General features: G+C 35.2%; 2 protein-coding genes and 1 long non-coding RNA gene across 3 annotated transcripts; 1 reads left to right on the top strand and 2 right to left on the bottom strand.

Annotated features, from left to right (window-relative positions):
- Window positions 1–193: 193 nt before the first annotated feature.
- LOC120125875 lies at window positions 194–1,881 on the bottom strand. The gene is made up of 4 exons (XR_005516409.1): window positions 1,835–1,881; window positions 1,544–1,648; window positions 972–1,331; window positions 194–662 (listed from the first exon to the last, which is right to left on the bottom strand). It is a non-coding gene; the product is annotated as an uncharacterized LOC120125875 (long non-coding RNA).
- Window positions 1,882–11,005: 9,124 nt separating this feature from the next.
- On the bottom strand, window positions 11,006–12,501 carry LOC120125403 (the record flags this gene model as incomplete). Its single annotated transcript, XM_039143830.1, has 4 exons — window positions 12,318–12,501; window positions 11,563–11,621; window positions 11,211–11,313; window positions 11,006–11,112 (listed from the first exon to the last, which is right to left on the bottom strand). Coding segments are annotated over exons 1-4 (453 nt in total), but the record flags the coding sequence as incomplete, so codon positions are not given.
- Window positions 12,502–13,559: 1,058 nt separating this feature from the next.
- Window positions 13,560–16,105, top strand: LOC120125854 (syntaxin-71-like). The gene is made up of 9 exons (XM_039144188.1): window positions 13,560–13,851; window positions 13,935–14,060; window positions 14,162–14,330; window positions 14,421–14,506; window positions 14,680–14,748; window positions 14,870–14,914; window positions 15,181–15,243; window positions 15,324–15,400; window positions 15,794–16,105. Exons 1-9 carry the CDS (start codon window positions 13,693–13,695, stop codon window positions 15,804–15,806), a joined length of 807 nt encoding a protein of 268 aa, XP_039000119.1. The 5' UTR covers window positions 13,560–13,692; the 3' UTR covers window positions 15,807–16,105.
- Window positions 16,106–26,084: the final 9,979 nt, after the last annotated feature.

The following is a 26,084-nucleotide window of genomic DNA, read 5'->3' as shown; positions in this document are numbered from 1 at the left end:
ATATTGATAAATAAAAAATAATCATGAAAATCATTGAAAATAATCCAAATACTGTTTACAATTGCATGATGAAAAACGGAAATACCTGCATCTGTTGTTCTCATTTTGCTCTACTTTTTCTAAAGTCTAAAAAGGGGACAGCTCTTCACCCTATCTGTTGGGGTATACATTATTTACAAAAGAGATATAATCTTGGAAGATGAAGATGAAGATGTTACCCTACATGTCTAGAAAATAACTTATTTCATTCTTATTCCTTCAATTCTATGAGAATTCTTCCCTCTTCCTATACACCTCGAGAGCAAGAATCCTGCCGAGTTAACTGGTAGTTTCTGTTGGTCTGTGTTTTGTTCCTGCTGTTCATGGTTGTTACTTTTGAATGGAGGAAGAAGAAAGAACACGAAAATATGGTGAAATGCCATATACTGCACGGAAATTTTACAATCGAATATGAGAGAGTGAGAGCAATCAAAACAATTTTATATACCAAAAAGAAGGGAAAGAATTCCAATCTGTGCCAAATCCAGTAAGTTTCACTGCTTTCGAGGTTCCAGCTTAGTGCTGCCATGGCTAATCCAATAAAACCAGCAAACATGAAATCCAATCGATATTGTTTCTTTACAGTGTTTACAATACTCAGCACCCATTCTGTGCTCGGCCATCTACAGTTAAAATTACAGTCAGATTTCCTAGAAGGGCAAGTTTAATTATTCATCTAAATAATAATGCATTATCTTAGCGAGAATCTACAACATATCTAACAGGATGTGCTTCTATAGGGTCCTGTTTTTCTAATGACAAAGCATAGCTTCCTGTGTATCTTAGAAGCTTTCAGGTGAAATCATGAACTTGAATATTAGATGCTAAATCAAGATAATAGTAACAGTTTGATTCTTACGGTACTAAAGGCGGTTTATGCACTGCCATACAAAACCCTGAGTACTTCATGATGGTACAGAAAAGAAACTCACCTTTCGAGCCTGCTCAAACATAAATTCGTTGAACAGGAAAGCGGTCAATATTTGGTAGAGAACTCTATCATCCACCCAAGAAGAAGACCAATTGCCCCGATTGCCAGCACAAGGATAATATTGGATGTGCTGCACAGCTTAGCTTGGTCAAATATCTTCCGTAGCTGCTAGAACAGGGTCATAAATTGAGAATAGCACAAATGTCGCCATATTCATATAGCTGGTTGTCTTCGTTACAGCCATCAGGGAATTAATGATAGCCGCAGCTGTGTGGATTGCCCTTTTAAGGGCTTCATCAATCAATTTGAGGTATACAAAGGTGGTCACTACAGCCATGAAAGAGAGCCAAAAGTCCATAAACTGAAACATTTCCGGATTTACTAGTCAATATTAGTTCAAACTAGTAACTGAAAATAGGATAAGAGAATTCTAGCAACAACGAAAGACAAATAGAGGTGCTACATGTTTATATAAGTTGGATTTCAGTTTTGCATATGGATTTCCAACATGATTTTTCCAAGTTTTTCATTGCCAATAACTTCACCCTTCTTAGAAAATAAATCATAACATACCTGCAAAACATGAAAGGATAATGCACACCAGGTACTCGAATCACATGCATGATATAATGCACTTGCTATTCCACTCGATGTGTAGATCACCCATTCTGCAAATGCCTACATATAAACGAGTAATTATGTTTTTTTTAACTAAATACAGAATCAACAATTGATGGTTAGGTCTGACATTGACATGGTTGGAAAATTTAGAGAAACCTTTGATATTTCATCACAAAAGGTTAGCACCCTTTGCTATAATTCAGAAAATCTTCAAGTGAATCCATGAAAAAAATGGAGCTTTACCCTCTGGTGTAGAGACCAGAAAGGAGGAAGCAAACCTGCTGTATTAGATGTGATCAAAGCAATAGATCGCCACAGGTGTCCTGCATCAGTTTCCAAGAAGATGTTATAGAAGCAAAATTTCGAAGGAAGGAAATGATAAAGAACAAAACAATATTTTTAGATGTAGCACTGAAGAATCTTGACACTATTACAACCAATAATCTGTTATAGTTTAATAGAATTTGAGAAGAATGCGAGAATGAGGAAATAGAGAAGAAAGAATTTTAGAGAATAAGAAAATACTTCATTCATAATCTGAGGAATCAAATGCCTCTCAGCCAATCTTATTTAGTTATAGGGCTAAAAACGTAAAATGCAAAATAGGCCAGCTGGCATTACAGCTATAACAGTTATAACAGACTAATCTTATCCTCCTCTTTTCAGGTTACTAGGCCACCAATCTTGGGCTGCTTCAACTCAACTGGGGTATGAAACTCGGCTGGATCCAATATCTTCTGAACCGGTTCAGCAAAACGCTCCACTTCAGAGGGTAAATACATCCTTCCCTCTTCTCTAGTTTTAATCCCTATTTCCCCTCTTTCCATTCCTTCTCTCGCCTCGATTCCCAATTCTCTATCCTCAATCCCTAACCCTAGACTTCTTCTTTCCCCAATTTCTTCGTTCTCTTCACGCTCATCTCTTCCAACTGTAACAATAACCGGCACTGGAATCGATCCTTGTCTCCAAGGATCAAACTCTGGAAACTGTCCTCTGAGAACAATATAGTCCTCCCACGTATCACTGGTTTCATCGAGGTTTCTCCATCGCACCAGTAACTGTGATACAAGTTTCTTCTGTCTATTTATTATTCTTCTGCCCATAACCTTATACGGCTCAACTCTAATCTGACCATCATCGTTTATTGCAGGAGTTTCAGTTAAAGTAATGACCGAGTCACCTACATGTTTCTTCAGGAGACTTACATGAAAAACTGGATGCAACCTTGAAGAATCTGGTAAGCCCAATTTATATGCAACTTCACCAATTTTCTCAAGAATTTTGAAAGGATCGTAATACTTTGATGCTAATTTTAAATTCCTTCGCAGGACCAGTGATGTTTGGCGATATGGTTGCAACTTCAGGTGAACACTATCTCCCACTGCAAATACCCTTTTTTTCCTCTTTTTGTCTGATTGTTGTTTCATTCTGCTGCTTGCTTGCTCTAACTGTAACTTTACTAACTGTCTAATATTTTCCCTGCTGTTCATTAAATCACTAACAGAATGTACATTAGTTTTTGTCTGCCAAACCATAGTAGGAGATTTATAACCATACAAAGCCTGAAATGGTGTAAGCTTTAAGGCAGTGTGATAGGTAGTGTTATACCACCATTCTGCATGTGGCAACCATTTAGCCCACTGCTTTGATTGAAAAAACATAGCCCCCTTAAATATTGTTCTAAACATTGGTTTACCCTTTCTGTTTGACCATCAGTCTCTGGATGGTAAACAATGCTAAATAATGTTTTAGTCCCTAACTGCTTCATTAGTTCTCTCCAGAAGAGACTAATGAATGTTTCGTCTCTGTCAGAAATGGCCATTTTAGGTTGGCCATGAAGTTTATAGACAATATCCAAATATAATTTGGCTACATCAGCAGCAGAATAGGGATGTGATAATGCTAGGAAATGATTGTATTTTGTAAACTTCTCAACTACCACCAAAATGCAGTTTTTCTTCAAAGATGTAGGTAAACCCTCTATAAAATCCATAGTAATTACCTCCCAAGCTTGTTGAGGAATAGAAATTGGTTGTAAGAGTCCTGGCTTAGCAACATGCTCCACTTTTGTTTGTTGACACACTGTACAAGCCCTGATATGAGCTGCTACCATAGCTTTCAACCTAGGCCAGTAAAAATAAGCCTTAATCATCTGATAAGTGGCCTGTGTACCAGAATGACCACCATGGGGTGAGTCATGTAGGGTTTGAATGATTTGTAATCTCAGAGCTCCATTAGCCCCAATATAAACCCTATCTTGAAATCTAAGGATACCCTTAGAATATTTCCACCTAGGATCAACACTAGGATTAACTGATAAGATATATATCCAGTCAGCAACCAATTTATCTTCTTTATAACTATCTTCCACCTCTTACACCCAACTAGGAATGATAAAAGTAGTACCCATAGCTAAGCATTGACCTTGATCTTCCCACTGTCTAGAGAGGGCATCAACAACTACATTAGATTTTCCTTTCCTATATTGAATAGTGTAATCCAGCCCCAACAGTTTAGTCAAGCCCTTCTTTTGAATAGCAGTAGTTAATTTATGATCCAATAAGTACTTGAGAGGTTCATGGTCTGTTTTGATAACAAAAGGACTGCTTTCTAAATAATGTCTTCATTTAGAAGCTGCTAATAAAATAGCAAGGTACTATCTTTCATATATAGAGAGAGCCGTATGTCTAGGACTAAGTGCCTTGCTAAGGTAGGCAATAGGTCTTCCATCCTGAGATAATACAACCCCAATTCCCCCTGAACTTGCATCTGGTTCTAAATAAAAACATTTACCAAAATCTGGTAATGCTAAAACAGGGGCCTCACACATAGCATGCTTTAAATTTTCAAAAGCCATTAAAGCCTCCTTAGTCCACTTAAAACTGTCCTTCTTGAGCATCTGTGTCAGGGGTTTACTAATTGTACCATAACCCTTTATAAAACCGTCTGTAATAGCCAGTTAATCCCAAAAATCCACACAAAGATTTTAGAGATTTTAGCACAGGCCACTCCTTCATAGCTGCAACTTTAGAAGGGTCAGTAGATACTCCAGAAGCTGAGATAATATGGCCCAAGTATTCCACTTGAGTTTGTCCAAAGAAACATTTGGACATCTTGGCAAATAATTGATTAGTTTTCAAAATTTCCAGAACTATTTGAAGATGAACAACATGATATGCCATAGAGGTACTGTAGACTAGGATATCATCAAAAAAGACCAAGACAAATTTTCTAAGAAATGAACTAAATAATTCATTCATTAGAGCTTGGAATGTAGCAGGGGCATTAGTAAGCCCAAAGGGCATTACCTTAAATTCATAGTGGCCTTGATGAGTTTTGAATGCTGTCTTGTAGATATCCCCAGGTTTAATTATGATTTGCCAATAACCAGACCTCAAATCAATTTTAGAAAAATAGACTGCTCCATGTAACTCATCCAATAAGTCCTTCACCACAGGAATTGGGAATTTATCTTTCACTGTCATGCTGTTTACCTTCCTGTAATCTACACAAAACCTCTAAGTACCATCTTTCTTTTTTTATTAAAAGACATGGAGAAGTAAATAGACTTTTGCTTGGTTGAATAATAGAGGATGATAGCATATTAGCAATCTGTCTTTCCACTTCAGCTTTCTGATTATGTGGAAATCTATAAGGTCTTAAATTAATAGGAGCAACTTCAGGTTTAAGAGTAATAGCAAAATCATGATTCCTTGTAGGTGGCAGACCTGTAGGCTCAGTAAAAATAGAGTGATATTGGTCCAAGAGAGGTTGAATAGCTGTAGGAACAATCTTAGACCCTTCAGACATAGTAAATAGGACTACATGTCCCAAAATAAATGAATCAGAAGCTGTCATCTTCAATAGGGTAGTTCCTGAGATCTGTTGCAGAAAATTAGATTGTTGCTGACCTTGTATAATAATCTGCCCCCCTTTATGCACAAAACTCAGTGTCATGTTATTAAAGTCCATTAAAATTGGACTAAACAGTTTCATCCAGTCCACACCTAATACCATATCACTGCCCCCCCAACTGAAGTAGTCTAAATCATGTACAAAATGCCCTTGCATATTCCATTCCCCTCATTCCACTTGCTGAATTGTAAGTGGTCTCCCTTGAATTGTTCCTTGTATCCTCAATGTATTATGACCAATACATCCAGTAATTGCATTCATAGATATTTCTAGGCTCTCCTCTTCTTATATAATTGTTTGCTCTGAATCTGCTGGTGAATTTTTTTGGGGTAAAACAATATCATCCTCCATCATCATGTTCAATTGCTTAATTTTGCATTGATGACCTGGAGCAAATTTATCTCCACATTTAAATCATAAATTGTTTTGTCTTCTGTAATCCATTAAAGTTTGCTTTGGTGATATATTAGCTGAATTATTCTGTTGTATTGGTAGCTGATTTGGCTTTTGAATAGATAGAGGATTTAGATATGATGAATTTCTGAAAGCTGATCTCAATCTTTTGCTTTCAAACTCCACAGACAACTCATATAACTTAGATTGCTTACATGCCTCAGAAAGTGACTTAGGTTCCAAAGCCTTGACTCTGTGTTTAATATCCTCCCTTAACCTACTAATAAACAGAGAAATAAAAAATTCTTCCCCTAGTGTAGGGTTTTGTAGTAACATATGTGGCTGTAATTCCTCAAATCTATCATGATATTCTTCCACAGTCCCTTTTTGCCCTAACTTTGTAAACTCCACTATATCAGCAAAAATTATGTCACTGAACCTATGACATAGATCTGCCTCAAATTCATGCCGAGTAACATGATGTTTTTTCATAATGTAACCATCAAACCAGATTTCAGACTCTTTGCTCATCAGCAATATTACAGAGAGAAAAATATTTCTGACATTTTTGTAGCCATCCTCTTGGATTAAGTCCTTCAAAAATTGGCAGCTCAATTTTTGGTCTATGCCATATTGTCCCCGACATATTAGAAGACCCCCCAGTACCTCTTTTATCCTCCTCTACTGCCACTAACTGATTTCTAACAGCACTGTTCTCCCCCATTAGATTGTCATTTTTAAAGCTAGGCAAATCATCTGGCTTAGAATTAAGAATTCCAGGTTTATCAGGTTTATAAGTAAACCTAGTCTTATCATTTATCACTGTCACCTTAACAGGTTGTTTGCCACTCATATTAGATGAATTAGGGGTCTGTACCTGGTCATCATCAGACTGTTTTTGGTCCTCCTTTCTACCAGTCATAATCTTCAAGAGTTCCTCAACATATCCTTGATTTGTAGCCAGCCTAGACTCCAGTGCAGTGATCATGTTCTCCTGCGTCTCCCACCATTTAGGTGGACTAGTCTCATCTTGTCCTTTTTTAACTATAGCTGTTAATTCCTCCATCTGTTTTTGCAAACCAGCTAAATCAACTTCAGTCATGTTCTGATTTTTCGGCATGCCCACCAAACTTGCCAGAAACCAAGGCTCTCGATACCAAATTGTTATAGTTTAAGAGAAATTGAGAAGAATGCGAGAATGAGGAAATAGGGAAGAAATAATTTTAGAGAATAAGAAAACACTTCATTCATAATCTGAGGAATCAAATGCCTCTCAACCAGTCTTATTTAGTTACAGGGCTAAAAACGTAAAATGCAAAATAGGCCAGCTGGCATTACAACTATAACAGTTATAACAGACTAATCTTATCCTCCTCCTTTCAGGTTACTAAGCCACCAATCTTGGGCTGCTTCAACTCAACTGGGGTATGAAACTCGGTTGGATCCAATATCTTTTGAATCGGTTTAGCAAAACACTCCACTTCAGAGGGTAAATACATCCTTCCCTCTTCTCTAGTTTTAATCCCTAATTCCCCTCTTTCCATTCCTTCTCTCGCCTCGATTCCCAATTCTCCATCCTCAATCCCTAACCCTAGACTTCTTCTTTCCCCAATTTCTTCGTTCTCTTCACGATCATCGTTCTCTTCAATCTCATCTCTTCCAACTGTAACATAATCTAGAAAACCCATAGTAATATTAATCATGCCTGAAACTGAAAATAACTCCTAGGATATTTTGTAATAGCCTGGACCATTATTTGTTGGAAAACAAAGCTAAAGTCCTATAAAATAGGGGAAGGAAACATGGCAGAGATGATAGTTGTGGGAACATAGAGGACAGTTAAGGTGGGACTTGAACTCCTATCCTGTAGATCATGGGGACTGTGTAGGTCAAGTAGTTGAGACTTTGCTTGGTAGTGGAACCGTATCAAGATAATTGGCTAAATTTGTTTTTTTATAGCATTACAATAAAAGCAAGTCCAGAAATCACTTAAATGCAAATAAACTTGTATGCTACAGCTCCGAATCATAAACTTTAGAAGGCCATAACCCGAGCCTATGATTATAGTTTTTCCATTCCCCTCCCCCCACCAATTCCCCCAAAAAAGTATTTGGAGCCTAAAAAGAGGGAAGAAATAGCTACACTGAAACCATAAACAATAATGTTGATGAAAACATGTGGCAGGAATGGCATCTATATTTTTGCATTCAACTCCTAAAAGGCATTTACCTTGATATGATACAATCTCAATGCTACAGTCAATACCTCCATGGTTCCGATCACAAGTGCAAAAGCTGAGAAACAAATATTTATAAAAATGGAAATTAGAATATATGTATGAGTGTGTAGGAAAAAAACAGATGATAGAACAATGTAATACCTGTATGAAGTCAATCCAAATGCATCAAGAGCAGAATTGCAATCGCCATGATGGGAGCATCTTTTTGGGCATCTTTCAAGTGAAATAGATATTAGTAGTCTGACCATCGGAAATGCCACCAGTTCCGTTTAGATGCCTTAATGCGATACTCCAGATTCCTTCTCTAACATATAAGATGTAAAATTCGACCTTTTCAGCACTTGAATTGCATAATTCAAAAAACATGGAGTTACTACTGTTTGTCTCATTTACATAATAATAGTCCCAGTTAACATGTGATGGCAATCCACCATTTCTAACATATATTCTTTCAAGTGAAATAGATATAGTAGTCGACCATCGGAAATGCCACCAGTTCCGTTTAGATGCCTTAATGCGATACTCCAGATTCCTTCTCTAACATATAAGATGTAAAATTCGACCTTTTCAGCACTTGAATTGCATAATTCAAAAAACATGGAGTTACTACTGTTTGTCTCATTTACATAATAATAGTCCCAGTTAACATGTGATGGCAATCCACCATTTCTAACATATATTTCATAATTTATCCTTCTATCTGACATTAGCTGGACATGGCGATTTCCACCAGCTGCATCTCGAGGAACATTTAGAAGAAAATATGTCCAGGTATCTAGTCCTCCAACTGAGTAGTTGCTTAAAAGGGGATGGAGCTGAAAATCAGCAGCATCTGACCTCAGGTTCTCACCATCTGGCAAATAATAGGATTCAGAAGGGACGGAATATTTCCTGACAACTGTCTGCAGACAACCATTCTCAGATCGTCAATAAAATAATCCTGCGAATGTGTTTCTTAAAGCATCAACAGAAAGGAAAAAGAGTGAAAAAATAAAGTTAAGAAAAGAAACTAAACTAAAATAAATCTATGGTTGCATCCCATTACTCGATGTGTAAGTGAACGCTTCAAAATCAAATTTTCCAAACCGAAATCTACCCTATTGGCTTCAGAAGGATTGCATTTTAACATGAATTTACTCATTTTTTAAGGAAACTAGAATATGCCCTCGCTATGTTTCAGAAAATCTGGTCAAAGCTTTGAACATAATATCTATATTAATGTATGTCTTGTATTGTTATCTAATTCTCAGGTATATGCATTTAGAATCAAAATTGAATTACCATAGCAAACTTCTCAAATATAAAATGAACTAATACATAACATGAAAATCATATGGAATTAATTAAAACACTAAGGCACTTAATTTCAAATAGGGAGATAATTATCTAATAGGGTAAAAATATAGAATTAAAACTTACGGACAAACACCAAGCATAATGCAAGAAGAAAATCGGATCGATGAAATCTGTAAAGAAGTAATACATAAGATAAATATATGTTAACAATGCCCACCTGAAGCATGTATCTTTCGGGTGAACAGTTTGTTCCAGCCTTTCTCGAAGAACATTCAAGCTCTTGCAGTTCCAGGGAATAGCAAACACTTGAAACATTACTGGGAGCCTCTCCAACTTCCTTTGAAAGATTAAGCGCTAGAATAGAAAAATACCAGAGACCAACCTTTGGGAAGCGAATAACCGGAGGGGACAGTTACCAGAATAGTCATGTAGGGTAGCTGATGCCATTGCACCATAACGAGCAAAGCACATTAAATCAACGCTGCTACTATTCTCAGTGCTGTTCAGGGGCTTTAACCTTGGATTTTGTATTGAAAGTGTTAAGGATTCGGTTATCTGTAGTCTCTCTAAGGTGTAGATTTTCATTTCTCCATCCCCGAGGCAAGAGGTCTCAAAATTGTTCCTGCACGTAAGCATGGTTTGATTGAAGCCAGATACAGAACCATTTCTTGAGCCATTACCAGATCGAACCATTTCATTTCAATAGTTTGGTTGCAGTACTGTCCTTGCATTAATGAGTTGGTACATCCTTCCACACTTATATTGGCTGCAAAGGAGTAAGCAGGGATCCGAACCATCAGCAATCCAGAGCAGTAGCCGTGAATTCAATTTCTTTGTTAAACGTACGTACAAAACAAACATATCAAAGCTCTCCTAGAAGAGGATAAGCAGACAGTGATGAAAAACAATGAGATGAATAGGAACAAAAGCAAACATTCTTCAAACAGTCGTTTGACTTTCATAAGATTTCCACAAGCCTAAATGCAAGTGAGAAATATATTATGCTGAGAAACCTTGTTGTATGGGATCCGAAGCCGGTCTCGATATATCTTTTTAATAACCAACTAACAAGTTTCCATTGTGCCGATCTTAAAATTAGAATATCCATCTATGAGCATGGTTATGTTCTTCAGAAGTGAATTACACAACAAATATATATATAATCGATGGTAAAATGCTTAAACAGATGACGTGGGGATTGATTACGAGTATAGATGCAACTATGAAACTGATGATGCAATAGATCAAGTGATGAATAAGGTGCAAAATAATGAAGCTAGTCATTTACCATCTTCAACTGTGTTTTAGTAGGCCCAAAACCATTGAAAAGACCAAAATACAAAACCCCGGCAGATATCTGAACAGCAAATTTTCAAGTTATAATGCCTAAAGTTGAATTTCTAATAATAATATAAAATAAAATAAAATAAAAAGGATGTCGGGGAATAACCTATGTTCCAAATTGAACATATTACCCCCACACCCCTGATTGTGGGTTAAAAAATGTCAAATGGATGATGTAGTGTAATACCCGCCTAAGAATTCAGAAAATTCATTTGGTAATGAAAGCAAACCTGCTCGTTCATCAACTTCATTGTCAGATTTCTTGGAACAGGATAGCACTGCTCTGAAGTTTGAAGTAATTGTATTCCTTCAAAAGATCTGTTAGATAGTGCAACTAGTGCACCAACAACAGAAACGTCTAAGATTCACCCTGGTCAATGAATTCAGTGACTGAAAGAAGAAACTAAGATTTGATGTTTGCTTGCAGGATACCTTTCATTGAACTGCTCAAGACATCTGGTAACGGGAGGCTGCCATATCTGAAGCACATCATCGGCAGCACATTTCTAGGAATTTTTTCGAAGCTATTTATATCCTGGAAGCATTTTCAAGCATCAGCAAAAGAGATGAGCAAGAGTGAGTAGGGAAACTACAAGAAGTTTAGACTCCAGAAATCAGTGATTAGAAATGTGATTTTTAATCCATGATTTTGTCTCAACAAAGAGTAGAAATGTACCATGAACAAACAAAAGAAATTCAAGAATCAGCAATTCAGGATAGCCAAAAAATAAAACAGAAACCTGATAAACATAAAAGACTAATTAACTTGAACAACCATACTTACAAGATTGACACTCGACTTCAATGCTATTGACATTGAAGAGAACCACGAAGGTAAATCAACTGATACAAGGCAGATATTAAACCCAGTGAGACACTTCAAAAAAAAAAATGATTCAAACGACAACACAGAGAATCTAATTCATTGCCATTTTTCTTAACCTAAGCACTGCATAAAATATATAACATTTTATTCTTTCTTGCATACAAGAAGCGGGAAATTAACTTCCAGGACAACAGTAATGAAGTAGCTTTCCATAAAAGGAAAGCAATCTAATAATCATCATGGCTGAGAAATTATTATAATGCTGACGCAATTAGAATTTTCCGGGTCAAATTCCATTGTCAGTTAAAAAAAATCAAAGAATTACTTATAGTATAGCACAGTTTCAGCTGCGGCCTAAGGCAAATTAGTTTGAAACAGTTTGAAAAGTAATTCATTGAGTTATTTTTTAACATATTTCTTTTAGTGTAAGTTAAACTGACAAGAAATTTGACTAGGAAATTTTCTAATTGCTTTCATCATTAAAATAGACATAAAAGAACAGAATCATAGTAAATTTAAAATCGAAATTTATTAGACCGGGGTGAATCACAAAATAGAAACAGCAACCGATTCTCATGTGCATTTGTTGGTGAAGTTCAAATTCAAACAAGCTACCCATTATTCATAGCATTCCACAATTAAATGATCAAAAACATTAAACCAAAATGCCAGATTGAATAATTAGAAAGACAAAAGAAATCAGTTTCCCATACCTCTTATATAACGCATATCAAAAGGTCTGATCTGGGTTTCTGGGTAATTGAAGCTTGAAATCGTAAAGGTATCATATCTAGCAAGTTGCTCAACCGAATTACAATGTCCAAACAAACAGGAAAAGAGGGTGAAAATACTTAGAATCGAGCTGGAAAGCCAACAATTAATCGAATTCTCTGCCATTTTCTGGGGGTAATTCTTAATAGGGAGCTAAAACATAAATAATAATATTAATGAATAGAGAGAGAATTTATACCAAGGAATTAAAAACATATAGCTTTTTTGGTTTATTGGTTATTAAATAGGCATTAAAAGATCTAATTTCCGGACTGTATTTGTAGTCCCTAATTCAGTGGGATATTGCTTAAATTATATTAATATCCTCAAAAATGGCCATCTGTTGACTGCTGCCTATGGCGCGAGTCAATATCAGCAAAAGTCACGTCCAAGGCAAGGCCACGCTCAGGCTGGAGGAGCGTGTAGGACCACGCGTCACCGGCGTTCAAAAGAATACAATGCTCTTTGCCACTGGTCTTTGGCTCGAGAAAGCCACAAGTAGTGAAGCGAGGATAAAAGCAAAGCAATTTGTACTCTTAACTAAACAAGATTAAAGGCTAAGGTTTGGAATTTTATTATTATAAATAAATAAACAAAAAACAAGAAATTGATGATTTACTTTTATTGATTATTGTCATTTTGGATATTTATTTGAAATGTGGATTAATTATTAATATAAGAATTTGCACTTTAATAATATGAATAAATTAGAGTACGTTAATTAAATTTATAAATTGTATATAATATATATATTAACATAAGAATTTAACCTTAATTAAATATAATATTTAAAACCTTAAATTGCTTTTTTTTATTTATATAAGTAGGGACCCAGGTAGGTTATGTCTGTGTATTTTTATAATAGTAGAGAGAACATTTCTAATTTTAAAATTTAATATTTTATTCGAAATCAATATAAATTTTCAAACCATTTTAATTAAGCTCACAAATTAGACATTCCCCATTTAAAGAACAGAAAAGAAATTAGTATTTTAACCGAACGTTTGGTAATGCACTTGTAGAAGAATAACAGAGATGTAATCTTCTAGATCCGAGCTCATTTTAATTTATTTCTTTTAAACGTAAGATCTGATTGAGCCCAGTTGGCAAAAATCGAACGGCAGTCTTCGTTTCCCTCTTCCCTCTTTTTTCTTCTTTTGACTCTCGCTGTCTCCGTCCCTTTTTGTCCTTCTCTCTTCTTCCACTTCAAGCTCAAAATACGAAAACTGTTGCAGAGAGTTTCCTCTGAAAAGCAAAAAGGAATTTCCAGAGAAAGAGCGTAAAACGGTGTAGTTTGAAAGACAAAAAGGGTAGAAGATGACGGTGATAGACTTGATCACGAGAGTCGACGCGATTTGCAAGAAATACGAGAAGTACGACATCGATAAGCAGAAAGAGGCCAACACCGCCGGCGGCGAAGACGCTTTCGCTCGCCTATACGGCGTCTTCGAGGCCGAAGTCGACGCCGCTATTCAGGTGTAATCTTCTTCCTCAAGTTACTTTTTTTGGCTTCTTAGTGTCAAAAAAAATTCCGACTTTTTTCTACAAAAATCCTTTAGAAATCGGAAGCTGCTGCAACGGAAAAGAACAGGGCTTCGGCGGTTGCTATGAACGCGGAAGTTCGAAGAACCAAAGCTCGATTGCTTGAAGAAATCCCCAAATTGCAACGACTCGCTCAAAAAAAGGTCTTTCCTTTATATTCATTATTTTGAAAGAATTTTATTTTTCCTTTGCTTGATTGGACTAAGAATTCGTTAATCGGTATTATTAATCCCTGGCGTTATAGGTAAAGGGGATTTCAAAAGAAGAGCTTGAAGCTCGAAACGATTTGGTTTATGCACTGAAAGATAAGATTGAAGCAATATCAGATGGATCAACAGCTGCAACTAAACAAAGTAGTGGTGGTTGGGCAACTTCGAGTTCCTACACTGGAATTAAATTTGATTCGTCTTCAGGTAATAACAATTTATTTATTGGATCATATTATTTTCAAGATATCTGTCTATGATCAATTGTTTTGAATGTTCGGTAATTGGATTAATCAGATGGGAGATTTGATAACGAGTACTTTCAACAAACCGAAGAGTCTGATCGGTTCAGGCAAGAATACGAAATGCGCAGAATGAAGCAGGTAGTAATTCCTTTTCTTTGTTGTTGTTTGTCTTATTGTTGCTAAGAGATTGACATTTATAACTCTAATGGCTGTAATGTATCGGATTTGGAGGATTATAGTAATTCATCTTCCTTTATAATGATTATATTTGATAGCAATACTCTTTTTTTTCCTTTCTTTTTTTAATGTAGGATCAAGGTTTGGAGGTTATAGCTGAAGGTTTGGACACATTGAAGAACATGGCTCACGATATGAACGAGGTTAATTTTGTCCGATATTGTTCTTTTCGTTTTGGTATAAATCATAGATTAAACTTTGAGATCTTATGCCAGTCGTTTTAGTTATTTGTGTTCTAAGATTTCCATTTCTTTCTTATGACAGGAATTGGACAGACAAGTTCCACTTATGGATGAAATAGATGACAAGGTGATTTTCTAGTTTTAAGTTATCCTTCTTTCCTTGTCATGGACATGGGCAACTTTTCTGTTATTTTGATAATAGCATTCTGGAAAACATTAAATTCATATATGAAGCCTTTTAACACTTTTTAAAATATCCGAAGATGATTATCTAACTATTGATGTTTAGTCTTTTTGAGATAAAAAGGTAAGGCTGGATCTTTATCCTGTTTCATCTGAAAGTTTCGGCAGATTAGAATTCCAATCTTGACCCTGTTTTCCGGTGTCTTCCAGGTAGATAGAGCAGCCTCGGATCTGAAAAGCACGAATGTGAGACTTAAGGATACTGTGCACAAGGTAATTCTATTGCCTTATATCTTTTGATTTTGGATGGAAGATGCTTTCTATATCTTGATGCTTATTTTGATTTTGTTCAGCTGAGATCAAGTCGCAACTTCTGCATTGATATCATCCTCTTATGTATAATTCTCGGGATCGCTGCATATTTATACAAGTAAGTTTTCTGATTCTTCTTGAATTATATGGTATGAAGCATTTAGTATTTGAGGTTTTGCCTTTCTATGTTCCATAAAGTATTCGGGCGTCGTCTCTAAAGCATGTAGGGAATAGAAATATCGTTGCCTAATATATTTGCACGATTGCTTCTCATGTGCCCCTACTAAGCTCAACTAAAATCTTTCAAACCATTCTTCAACTTCACCTCTCCAAAGTGCTCATGTCTAATAAATCCGAGCATCTAGACATGGGTGCGGAAGTATAATTCGGACTTTGTTTTTTGAAAAATCGACTATATCCATAGCCGACAGTTACTTTTGAGTAAGACTATTAGAGTAACATAAATATTACTCTTATCACAAATTTTGTGATTCATTTTTCTCTGCTGCAGTGTGTTGAAATGAAAAACTCTTCTACATGACGAGGATTACGCTCCTTCCATTACTGCGTACGAGTTTGTATGGATTTTAAATAAACTCTCGAGTCTGTCTCGACTTTACACCGGTATTATATAATCTGACTTGATATTTGTTGTACGTATTATATAATCTGACGATATTTGCAGTTATGTACTATACTTTCCGGAATTATATATACTAGTAGTGACAAAAGTATGTGGTACATGTGAACGGGCAATCGTTGTTACATGGGGAGTTCAAGTCTATTAGAAGTTTTCGTATTAAATCTAAAAGTTTTTTTTTGATCCGTTTTTATATATAAAAGAGAATATTTTAGTTATTTTATGGTTAAAAGTTTATTTTAATCCCTCTATTGAAAATCGAACATTTTAGTCTGTATGTTTTTAATGTTAATATTTTGATCTAATATATTAAAGTTATTGTTAGTTGGATTGAATATATTTTTGTTTAAACACATTTTAAGTATTTCAATTTTGAATGTGAACAAATTAATCTCTTCTAATTTTTTTTTGTAACATCTGCATAATTTTTTTTTAAAGTAAACGATCTTCAGTAACTATAAGTTATGTCAGAACTGACTACAACGAAAATACAGTTGGGGGCATTCGACTCAAAATATAATGGCACAGACGTTGTGGAACTGGCGAGTGCATGAGCCGCACCATTGGCCTCACGGCAGACGTATACGACAGAAACACGCGGAACGATCAGCTACATGATTCTCCAACTGACATGCGACATCCTAAGAATCGCTCGCAACAATGGCTACCGGAAGCTCCATTTCTGTAGCCATATGGACACCATGACTGATTGCCAGGGCCTCAATTATACCAGGCACATGATACTCAGTAACCGGGAGAACACTGCCAGCCACTACTTGGTCCCTAACTGTCACGCAAAATTACTCCAACAGCCAGAGAAGCAAGAGAGGCAGGACATGCACCTTCAACGTTCACCTTAAAGGTACCTGCCAGGTGCTTTGCCCATCGATGGGGACGAAGACTAGTAGACAAAGCAGCAGCTGAGGATGATGAAGAAGCCAATGCAGTGCAATACACAGACTGTAACGAGTTGTCAGAAGCAATAAGTTGCCAACCAGGTAGCAGTTGACCTTCGTGGAAGAAAAGGTTTTGCCTATGCCAAAGCTTCCGAAGCAGCACCAAAAGTGAAACAAACCTGTGAACCGGCAACTTGACCATCAAATGTTTTAACCAATCACGAAATGATGGAAAAGTAGTCGGATCAGAGACGGTGGAAAAATCGACTACAACTAAGGATTCACTGTTATGGTCGGAGAAGAAGAAGAACGGCGAGGAGAGGGGGATTTGGGAATGAACGAGAGAGGAGAGGAATTAGGAATGGATGCACGAGGGTTAGGGATTGGAAAATGTAATTTGGGAATTAAAGCACGAGGCAGTCAGGTGATTATTTTACCCGATGAGATAGAGCAGGCCAAACGGATCAGAGGAAGGTTGGAGCAGCCCAAGCGAGATGGTCCAATATCTGCTGAAGAAAAGAAATGAAACAAAACCGTTCTGTTAGTATTCAGTTAGTAAAAATGCCAGCTGGCATTAATTAGATTCCCATACTATTTTGTAACTAAATAAAATACCTACTTGTAGTCATCTTCTCCTTATGAAATGAATGAATGAATTTTCAGCTTTCTTGAATCTCTTTTCTTCTCTTCTTTAATCTCAATAATGTCCATTCTTCGTCTAATTTTCTTCTCTAATCTCCTAGGGTCATAACAATTGGTATTCAGAGCCATCACTCCTGGCAATCAACGCCTGGGTATGCCAAAAAGAAACCAAACAATGCCAGAAAATCTTGATCTTTCTACAATACGAAAACAACTTGAAGATTTAACAGCTTTGATGAAGCAATCACAGGATGAAACTACTCCTAAATGGTGGAAAAAGCAGGAAAGCCGATTGAGTACGTTGGAATCTAAACTGGAAACAAATCAAAGATATGTGCAACAGATCTTACAGATTCTGAATGATAAAAAGAGTGAGCAAAAGAAAATTCATGGGGATTGCTTTACTCAACTACAAGAACAACAAATTCATGGGGAGAAATGAATGGGTCAACTTTCGATGGGTGAGTCTAAACCCATTTTCCTCACTCCTAAAAGGGTGTTTTCGGTGGCAATAGAAGGCACATATAATGTTTCTCAAATGTTCGATAAAATGTCAGCAAGTGTAGCTAGTGTTGTATTTCCATCTATCACCAGCACCATGAAAGCTAATTCACGACTGCAGCAGAACGTCAGTCTGGTTGGATACACCAAACTGATTTCGAGAGAAAATCGACTGCTGCATAACGTCAGTCTAGTTGGATACACCAAACTGATTTCGCAAGAAAATCAAGAATTGCCTATGTCGGTTCAAGTTGCTACCTTTCAACCATTTGTCGTGGATTTATCCGGACTCTTGGAGGGCGAGATTCAAATGGTTATAAACTCACAAAAACAATTAGTTGATTCTTCTTCAAAGGCAAATGTGGTTCATTTTTTACAGTGTCAAACAACTGGTAACACAAATAAGCTGAATTCTCTAGTTCAATCCATGCGTAGAGAAATTTATTTCATGATGTTTATGAATGCCAATGAACATATTTTGACCCTTGATCCTTATATGTTTAGACTTTTGTGGATGGGACGGAGTACAATTTTTTTGGTTAAGAATTGGAGTGTGAATCAAAGGTTGCACATTATGCTTTCTATTCTGTTAAAGTTGGGTATATCGAGCATTTTCAGTGGTCTCCTAAAATTATTTCATAACTCCAAGAATGTACTGGGTAGTCTCTGTTTTGGCATAGATTGTTTTCATGCATGGTGTAGCTTGAAAGTCAATGGGACTAGGAAGAAACTAAGTAGTACTAAAGGTCAGGGGGAACAACAAATTAAATTTCATCCATGCATAATCCGAACATTTAAGAGAAAAGGTTTTCTTGTTATTTATATGTTTGTTGGGCATGAACAGATCGTGGTAATTGATTTAGGTGGATATAGGTATATTGTTGCCAATAAATTTGGAAGAATGAGAAGTTCTATCCATCCTTTCAAATCTGAAAGTGGGCCGTTGGGTAAAGGCAATAATTCTTTTGTTGCAAAGAAGAATAATGTTGTGAGTTATGAGGTGGAAAAGGGTAAAAGTGTGGACTGCAGAAGCAAGGAAAGAAATGAACAGGTTGTCTCTAGTCAAGTCACTAGATCAAGAAGTTCTGCTCAACCTTCCATGTATATGAGTGGGCTTTCAGGTGCATGCAACACTTCTACTGTTGCTAAACAGGATGGTACGGTACCAACAGAATCCATCCGCAAATCAAGACAACAGCTTGATGTTCATGAGTTATTGGAGTCAAAATTTGTCAGACCAGTTTATAATACTGTATATTGTGGCATAAAAACTGAAGAAAAAGGAAAATGCCGGAGCAAAGCAAGGAGTGAAGATGTTTTCACAAGGTCAAGAAGTTATGTTCAATCTCCAAAATTTGAGAATAGTTCAACAGGTGCAGAAAAAAGTTCTACTGTTGCAAAGCAGGATGGTATTGTGCTAACAGAATCCATTAAAAAAATAGGACTAGAACATGTTGTTGTTGTTGAGTTATTACAATATGTCAAACTAGTTGATGATGATGTAACCTGTATGGTAGTAAAGGAAGAAAGAGGTCGATTTCAGAGCAAGGTTCATCTGAAGGAGAGGGGAATTTGTAGTGTTGGAAACTATACGCGGTATAGTGCAAATACCATGTTAAGTGGGTTGGTGGCAGATAAGAAAATTATGTGTACTCATCTGATGGAATATGAGGGTGTATTACGTTGGACTATTCTGGATTCAAGGATATACTCTAGGGAGGAAGAATATTCTAGTGGCTATGAAGGATCAACTCTTCTTAGCTGGTATAGAGAAATTATTGACAAAACAATCATTCTCATCAATGTGGTTAATGCTAAAACTTATGAGGTTACTGATGCAGATTATAACAGCCGTTTGATATTTGGGTACACATTGGTTCGATCAAATTCAGTTGCTGGAGAACTTAGATTGTCTGAACCATTTGAATTTTTTTTCTAAAACTTCAAATGGTAGAGATGCTTGCTCTTATCGGAAAGAAAATAGAAGGTGATGTACTAAATGTTGTTGAAGTGATTCCAAAAGTTGAAACTCAACAATGGGTTTGGGGCAAATATAAGAAATATGCGGGGTATAAGTTTGGGTATATTGAGCTGCCAATTCATGATCCATGCCTAGCTATTGGGTTTCTACTTCTTCATTTTGATGGTCTTCGAGTTGGGCAACTTGTTACTTTGAAATGAATAAATGAGAGGCCAAAATATATAGGGAAGATCAAAGTTTCACAAAACAATGATGAAGTGTTGTATGAAGTGAATGTGAATTCCGATAAACCACCTACTCTGCTATGGTGTTTAGAATTCACAGTGCATAAGGTCTCATATATGTTGCAGAACAGAATTAAACAACATACCGACAAAAATCGAAGTGAACGACAGTTTCAAATTGGAGAAGAAGTATACCTAAAATTGCAGCCCTACAGGCAGATGTCCATCGCCCTGCGAAAGAACATGAGGTTAGCAGCGAAATTTTATGGGCCTTAACGAATTCTGGAAAAAATAGGAACAATAACCTATAGATTAAACTTACCAGATTCATCGAGCCTCAACCCCGTCTTCCATGTCAGCCTTTTGAAGAAATACATCGGGGATTCCTCCAGTGCTGCAACGGCTCCTCCTGCAGTAGATAAAGATGGACAGTTTAGAATTCAACCTTTGAAGATTTTGGCCAGACGAATAGTGAACAGAAACAGTAAACCAGTAACTAAGCTTTTGGTTCGATGGGAAAATTTGGATGAGTCGAACGACACGTGGGAAGATTATTTGGTTCTAAAAGGACGGTTTCTTGGCTTCGATCCTTGGGGACAAGGATCTTCTCGTGGGGCGGGTATTGTTATGGTCGGAGAAGAAGAAGAACGGCGAGGAGAGGAGGATTTGGGAATGAACGAGAGAGGAGAGGAATTGGGAATGGATGCATGAGGGTTAGGGATTGGAAAATGTAATTTGGGAATTAAAGCACGAGGCAGTCATGTGATTATTTTACCCGATGAGATAGAGCAGGCCAGACGGATCAGAGGAAGGTTGGAGCAGCCCAAGCGAGATGGTCCAATATCTGCTGAAGAGAAGAAATGAAACAAAACCATTATGTTAGTATTCAGTTAGTAAAAATGCCAGCTGGCATTAATTAGATTCCCATACTATTTTGTAACTAAATAAAATACCTGCTTGTAGTCATCTTCTCCTTATGAAATGAATGAATGAATTCTCAGCTTTCTTGAATCCCTTTTCTTCTCTTCTTTAATCTCAATTCTGTCCATTCTTCGTCTAATTTTCTTCTCTAATCTCCTAGGGTCATAACATTCACCTCCGAGCAGTCACGCAAAACATGGGACAGGGTCTCCTCAGATGAACCACAGACAACAATTAGTTGAAGTAACACTACATAGGAGAGGCGACAACCAACAGGGAGAGCCTCATGGACAGCCCTCCATCCAAACATTCACACTTGTGGAAGTGTGAGTAAACAAGATAGAAAGAGCCATAAAAGGGTGACAAGGAGAAATGGACAATTTAAAATTTTCTAAGCATCAACTATTGTAAACACGCTGGATTAAATCAGAATTCCAACGAGGGGTATCAGGAAGCATGAATTCCCCACATAGAATTGGTTGCATAGTCCCATCGACATAGGAAAAGGTGAGTCGAACCGGCTAGAGACCACTCCAACTAACACGATGCATGGGCACAGTACTGTTGATACCAACTCGTCAGAAAAAATCCTCCCGCAGTTCTCGGATAGCAATAAACAAACTTCGCCATAAAAATGAAGGGTGAACCTTAAGAAGAACTAAGACCAACTCGCCGGAAAAAATCCTCTCAGTTCTGGGATAGCAATAAACAAACTTCGCCATACAAATGAAAGATGAACCTTAAGAAGAATTAAGAATGTGACATGTAGGATAATATTTTGCAATGTGAACACGAGCCAACTTTGTTTACATAACATCGCAATGTAGACCTGTCGAAAATCATGGAATCCAAGTCCGTCCAAATGTTTTGGTTGACAACAAGTATTCTAAGCGGCAAGGCCCCAACCTCGACTCAAATAGTCACCAGTCCACCAATAGGCCTGCAAAGAGGTAGTAATATCCGACATCTCACCATCCGAAATTAAATAACAACTCATAAGTCGGTAAAGCTTGCTCAATAATTTTAATATTTTGAAATATAGATGCAAAATTATGTTTTATTGTAATGTCAAATTTTATTGTTTTCCCCCAATAATATTATAACTATAATTTAAAATTTTAAAATATTATAATTTTATAAAAAGTATTATAACTTTATATGAAAAAATTACATAAAGTTATATAATTATTGGTTTTTATTATAAAATTTGTCTCATACAGTTGAAATGTGTAATGTAGTAATAAAAAATACTATATTTTTGACAAAACGTGAAATCGGCTTTTTATTATTTTGTAAAAAATATTAACATATTACTTAAATTTTAATTAAATTGGTCTCAGTGAAGGTGCACCATTGTAACAGGGGCTTATGTAATGAATAACAAAAAGTCAAAATGATATTTATTACACTATTTTTATCCATTCTCGCATTAGTAATACATGTCTTATGACAGCGATCAACGAAGAAGGAATTTATATAATCATTAGATTCCGGGCCTATAATAATAAGATGCCACTTGGAGCAACAAAGCTATACAGGTGTGATGATATTGATTAGCAAGTCGGATTTTGCTTTAATTGTCCCATCTATGTTAATAAAGCACTTACATTGAAAGGAGAATTGGGGACATTAGGCTGTGATGCGATTAAAATAAAGTTAATAAATGGTATAGTTGATATAAAAAAATTATAAGTTAAAATATTATTTATAATGTTATAAATTAAAATTTAAAAATATTATTAGTTAGAGTAATTAATAGGTTGTACTAAAATATTATATAGGTTAAAAAATGAATTATAAACGATAAATTTTATGAATACTATTAATATTTTAGGTTGTGCCTAAAATGATATCATGGTTTAAGCTAATGGAGCTTTGAATTTTCCCACAATAAGAAAATAAGTTAAAAGTTGAAAATGTTACGAATACATATAAAAATACGGTTGCACCCAATAATACCATGGTTCACTGAGAAATATGTTGTAATCTGTAATGTTAATATTTTTAATAATAAAATGGGTTGTACCTAAAATGTTATCAGAATTTAAGATAATAGAACCTTGAATTTTTCCACGATAAGAAAATAAGTTAAAAATTGAAAATGTTATGAATAAATATAAGAAATATTGTTGCGCCCAATAATATCATGGTTCATTAAGAAATATGTTGCAATTTGTAATGTTAATATTTTTATTAGTAAAATAGGTTACACCAAAGAATGTTATGGTTAACTAAGAAAATATGATGTAATTTGTAATTTAAAGTTATATTTTTTTAATAAAATAAGTTGTGCCCAAAAATATCATAGTTCACTAATAAATAGGTTATAACATGTTATGTTAATATTTTTATTAATTAAAATAAGTTGCGCAAAAAAAAAGTTCAAAATTTTAAATATTGATACCTAATATACTATTATCATAGATACTTTTAAATATGAAAAAGTTGAAGATAAGATCGAAAGTTAAAATATCGATATTTATGTAGTAACGATCGATACTTTTAAAAATTGAAAAAGTTGATAAAAAGATCAAAATTTAAAATATTGATACTTATGTGATGATGATCGATACTTTTAAATATTGAACAAGTTGATAAATATGATCGATAGTTAAAATATCGATAAATATGTTATGAGGTTCGATATTATATTATTTATATCGATACTTATGCACTGATATTTTTGTAGAAAAGTTCGATCCATGCTTTTTTTTAATTTGAAAGTATCAATTTTTGTGGAGAAGTGTCGATATTTATTATTAGTGAATCGCGAGAGAATTATTTAAAAAAGTAGTTTGAAATATAAATTATTGATACTTAATTTATGTTGATCGATACGTTTGCATAAAGAATGCACTACCTACTATGTTTTCATGAAAAACATTTTTTTGTCTTACTTTTGCATAATATAAACGATTATATACTTATAACTTAAATGGTTGATTTAAAAGAATTGATATTTTTGGAAAATTATCGATCCTTTATAGCCTTCTCATATTTCATTTTTTTAATTCTAAAGTATTGATACTTAAGGAAAAAAATTCATACTTTCGAATTAAAAAAAACGAAAAATGATATTTTAACTTTCGAAATTAAAAGTATTGATACTTTTGGAAAAATATTAATATTTTACAATCTTCTTATTTTTCATGTTTTATTTTAAATTCGAAAGTATCGATACTTGTGGAAAAATATTCATATTTTTGATTTTTTATAACAAAAATATTATCATTCTAGATCACAACTTACTTTCTTAGTGAACCATAAAATTCTTGGACGCAACCCATTTTATTAATAAAAATATTAACATTCCATATCACAATCTATTTCTTAGTGAATCATGACATTTTGTGCGAGACCGATTTTATTAATAAAAATATTAACATTTTAGATCACAACATATTTCTTAGTTAACCACGACATTCTTGTGTGTGTAGCCCATTTTATTAATAAAAATATTAACATTACAGATCACAATCTATTTCTTAGTGAAACATGACATTCTTGGGCGCAACCCAATTTATTAATAAAATATTAGCATTATAGATCGTAACTTATTTCTTAGTGAACCATGATATTCTTGGGTGCAACCAGTTTTATTAATAAAAATATTAACATTTTATATCGCAACCTATTTCTTTGTGAAACATGGTATTTTTAGGCATAACAATATTTCTTATATATATTCATAATATTTTCATCTTTTTTTTTTATCACGAGAATGTCTAACGTTTCATCAGCTTAAATTATGGTGACATTTTAGGAGCAACCTAAAATGTTAATAATGTTCATAACAATATTTAATTGTTTACAACTTATTTTTTTTTACAGTTTATAACATTTTTGGGGTAACATATTATGTTATTACATTGATAACTTTTTTTGGTTATGCTTTATAACATTTTGTGTTCCTCTTTTAACCAATAATATAGGTTTTTCGGTTACATCATTTTAAGTTATTTTAAAATAGTTACAACCCAATATATTACATTTTCAGACGCGTTAAACTAGTTTTGTTAAGTTATATTTCTGATGATTTTCAATTGCTAAGTTAGATCATTATTGATGGTGCTGGACGTGAAGTTCTTAATCCAGTGTTTGTAACTCATCGACAGCAAGACAAGCTCCTGGCTTCGTGGATCTTGTCTACAGTTAATGTTGATATTCTTCCACATCTTATTGAACTCAATGGTATGCTGAACATATGGAATACTCTTTCTCGGTTGTTTGGAGCTCACTCGGCTGCGAATATTTTCGCTTTACGTCATAGCCTCTATTCACAGAAGAAACGTGGTTTGTCTGTAGGTGAATATCTTAAAAATATAAAATTAGATTGCGACATGTAGAATGCTTCTGGGAGTACAGTAACTGAGTCAGAACAAGTTAGTGTTGTTCTAGCTGGCTTGCCTTTGGAATACGAATATGTCATAGTCGTTGCTTCGAGGGAGGCGTTGTCTCTTGAAAATCTTACAGAGATGTTGATTGATTGCGGAACTCGACAAAAATAATTCTTATCTAAATTTTACTTTCTCAAGCTAATTTGGCGATTGCTCAAGGTGATAAAAATAATAGAGTTTTTCACGACATGAAGGACAATATGAGGTTCAAAGTCAACCTCGTGAATTGGAGAATTATTCAAAAGGAAGTAGTGGGGAAATGGTTCATACCATGGATAAAGATGTGGACGTTTCAGCTGTAATCGTCCTCACTGTCAACTTTGTGGTCATTATGTGCACTTAGCTCAAAAATAATATTATCGCTTTGATCGTAATTACCAAGGAATCAACTCTAATGAATCAGAAGCTAGAGGAAATTGAAGGCATAATACTCAAACAATAAATAATCCTATTCAGGTCTATACTCACATTTTTAATCCAGGATCATGGGTATCAAGTCCGTATGGAACACCTCAGCATGCTGGACCATATAGAGCTGCAGTGACTGTCGCATCTCCTGGGAATTACTATGATTCATCAATGTTTAGTAAACCTGATTTC

The sequence above is a fragment of the Hibiscus syriacus genome, unplaced genomic scaffold (genome assembly GCF_006381635.1).
Source record: "Hibiscus syriacus cultivar Baekdansim isolate YM2019G1 unplaced genomic scaffold, ASM638163v2 tig00001349_pilon, whole genome shotgun sequence".
NCBI classification, from domain to species: domain Eukaryota; kingdom Viridiplantae; phylum Streptophyta; class Magnoliopsida; order Malvales; family Malvaceae; genus Hibiscus; species Hibiscus syriacus.
This window is presented reverse-complemented; position numbering and strand designations above follow the sequence as displayed.

What these genes read in the sequence shown, in the direction of transcription:
- LOC120125854 (XM_039144188.1), top strand. Translation starts at nt 13,693, where the DNA reads ATGACGGTGATAGACTTGATCACGAGAGTCGACGCGATTTGCAAGAAA. An exon ending in AACGACTCGCTCAAAAAAAG is followed by an intron (nt 14,061 to 14,161) that starts GTCTTTCCTTTA and finishes CTGGCGTTATAG; the next exon opens with GTAAAGGGGATTTCAAAAGA. An exon ending in TGGATGAAATAGATGACAAG is followed by an intron (nt 14,915 to 15,180) that starts GTGATTTTCTAG and finishes GGTGTCTTCCAG; the next exon opens with GTAGATAGAGCAGCCTCGGA.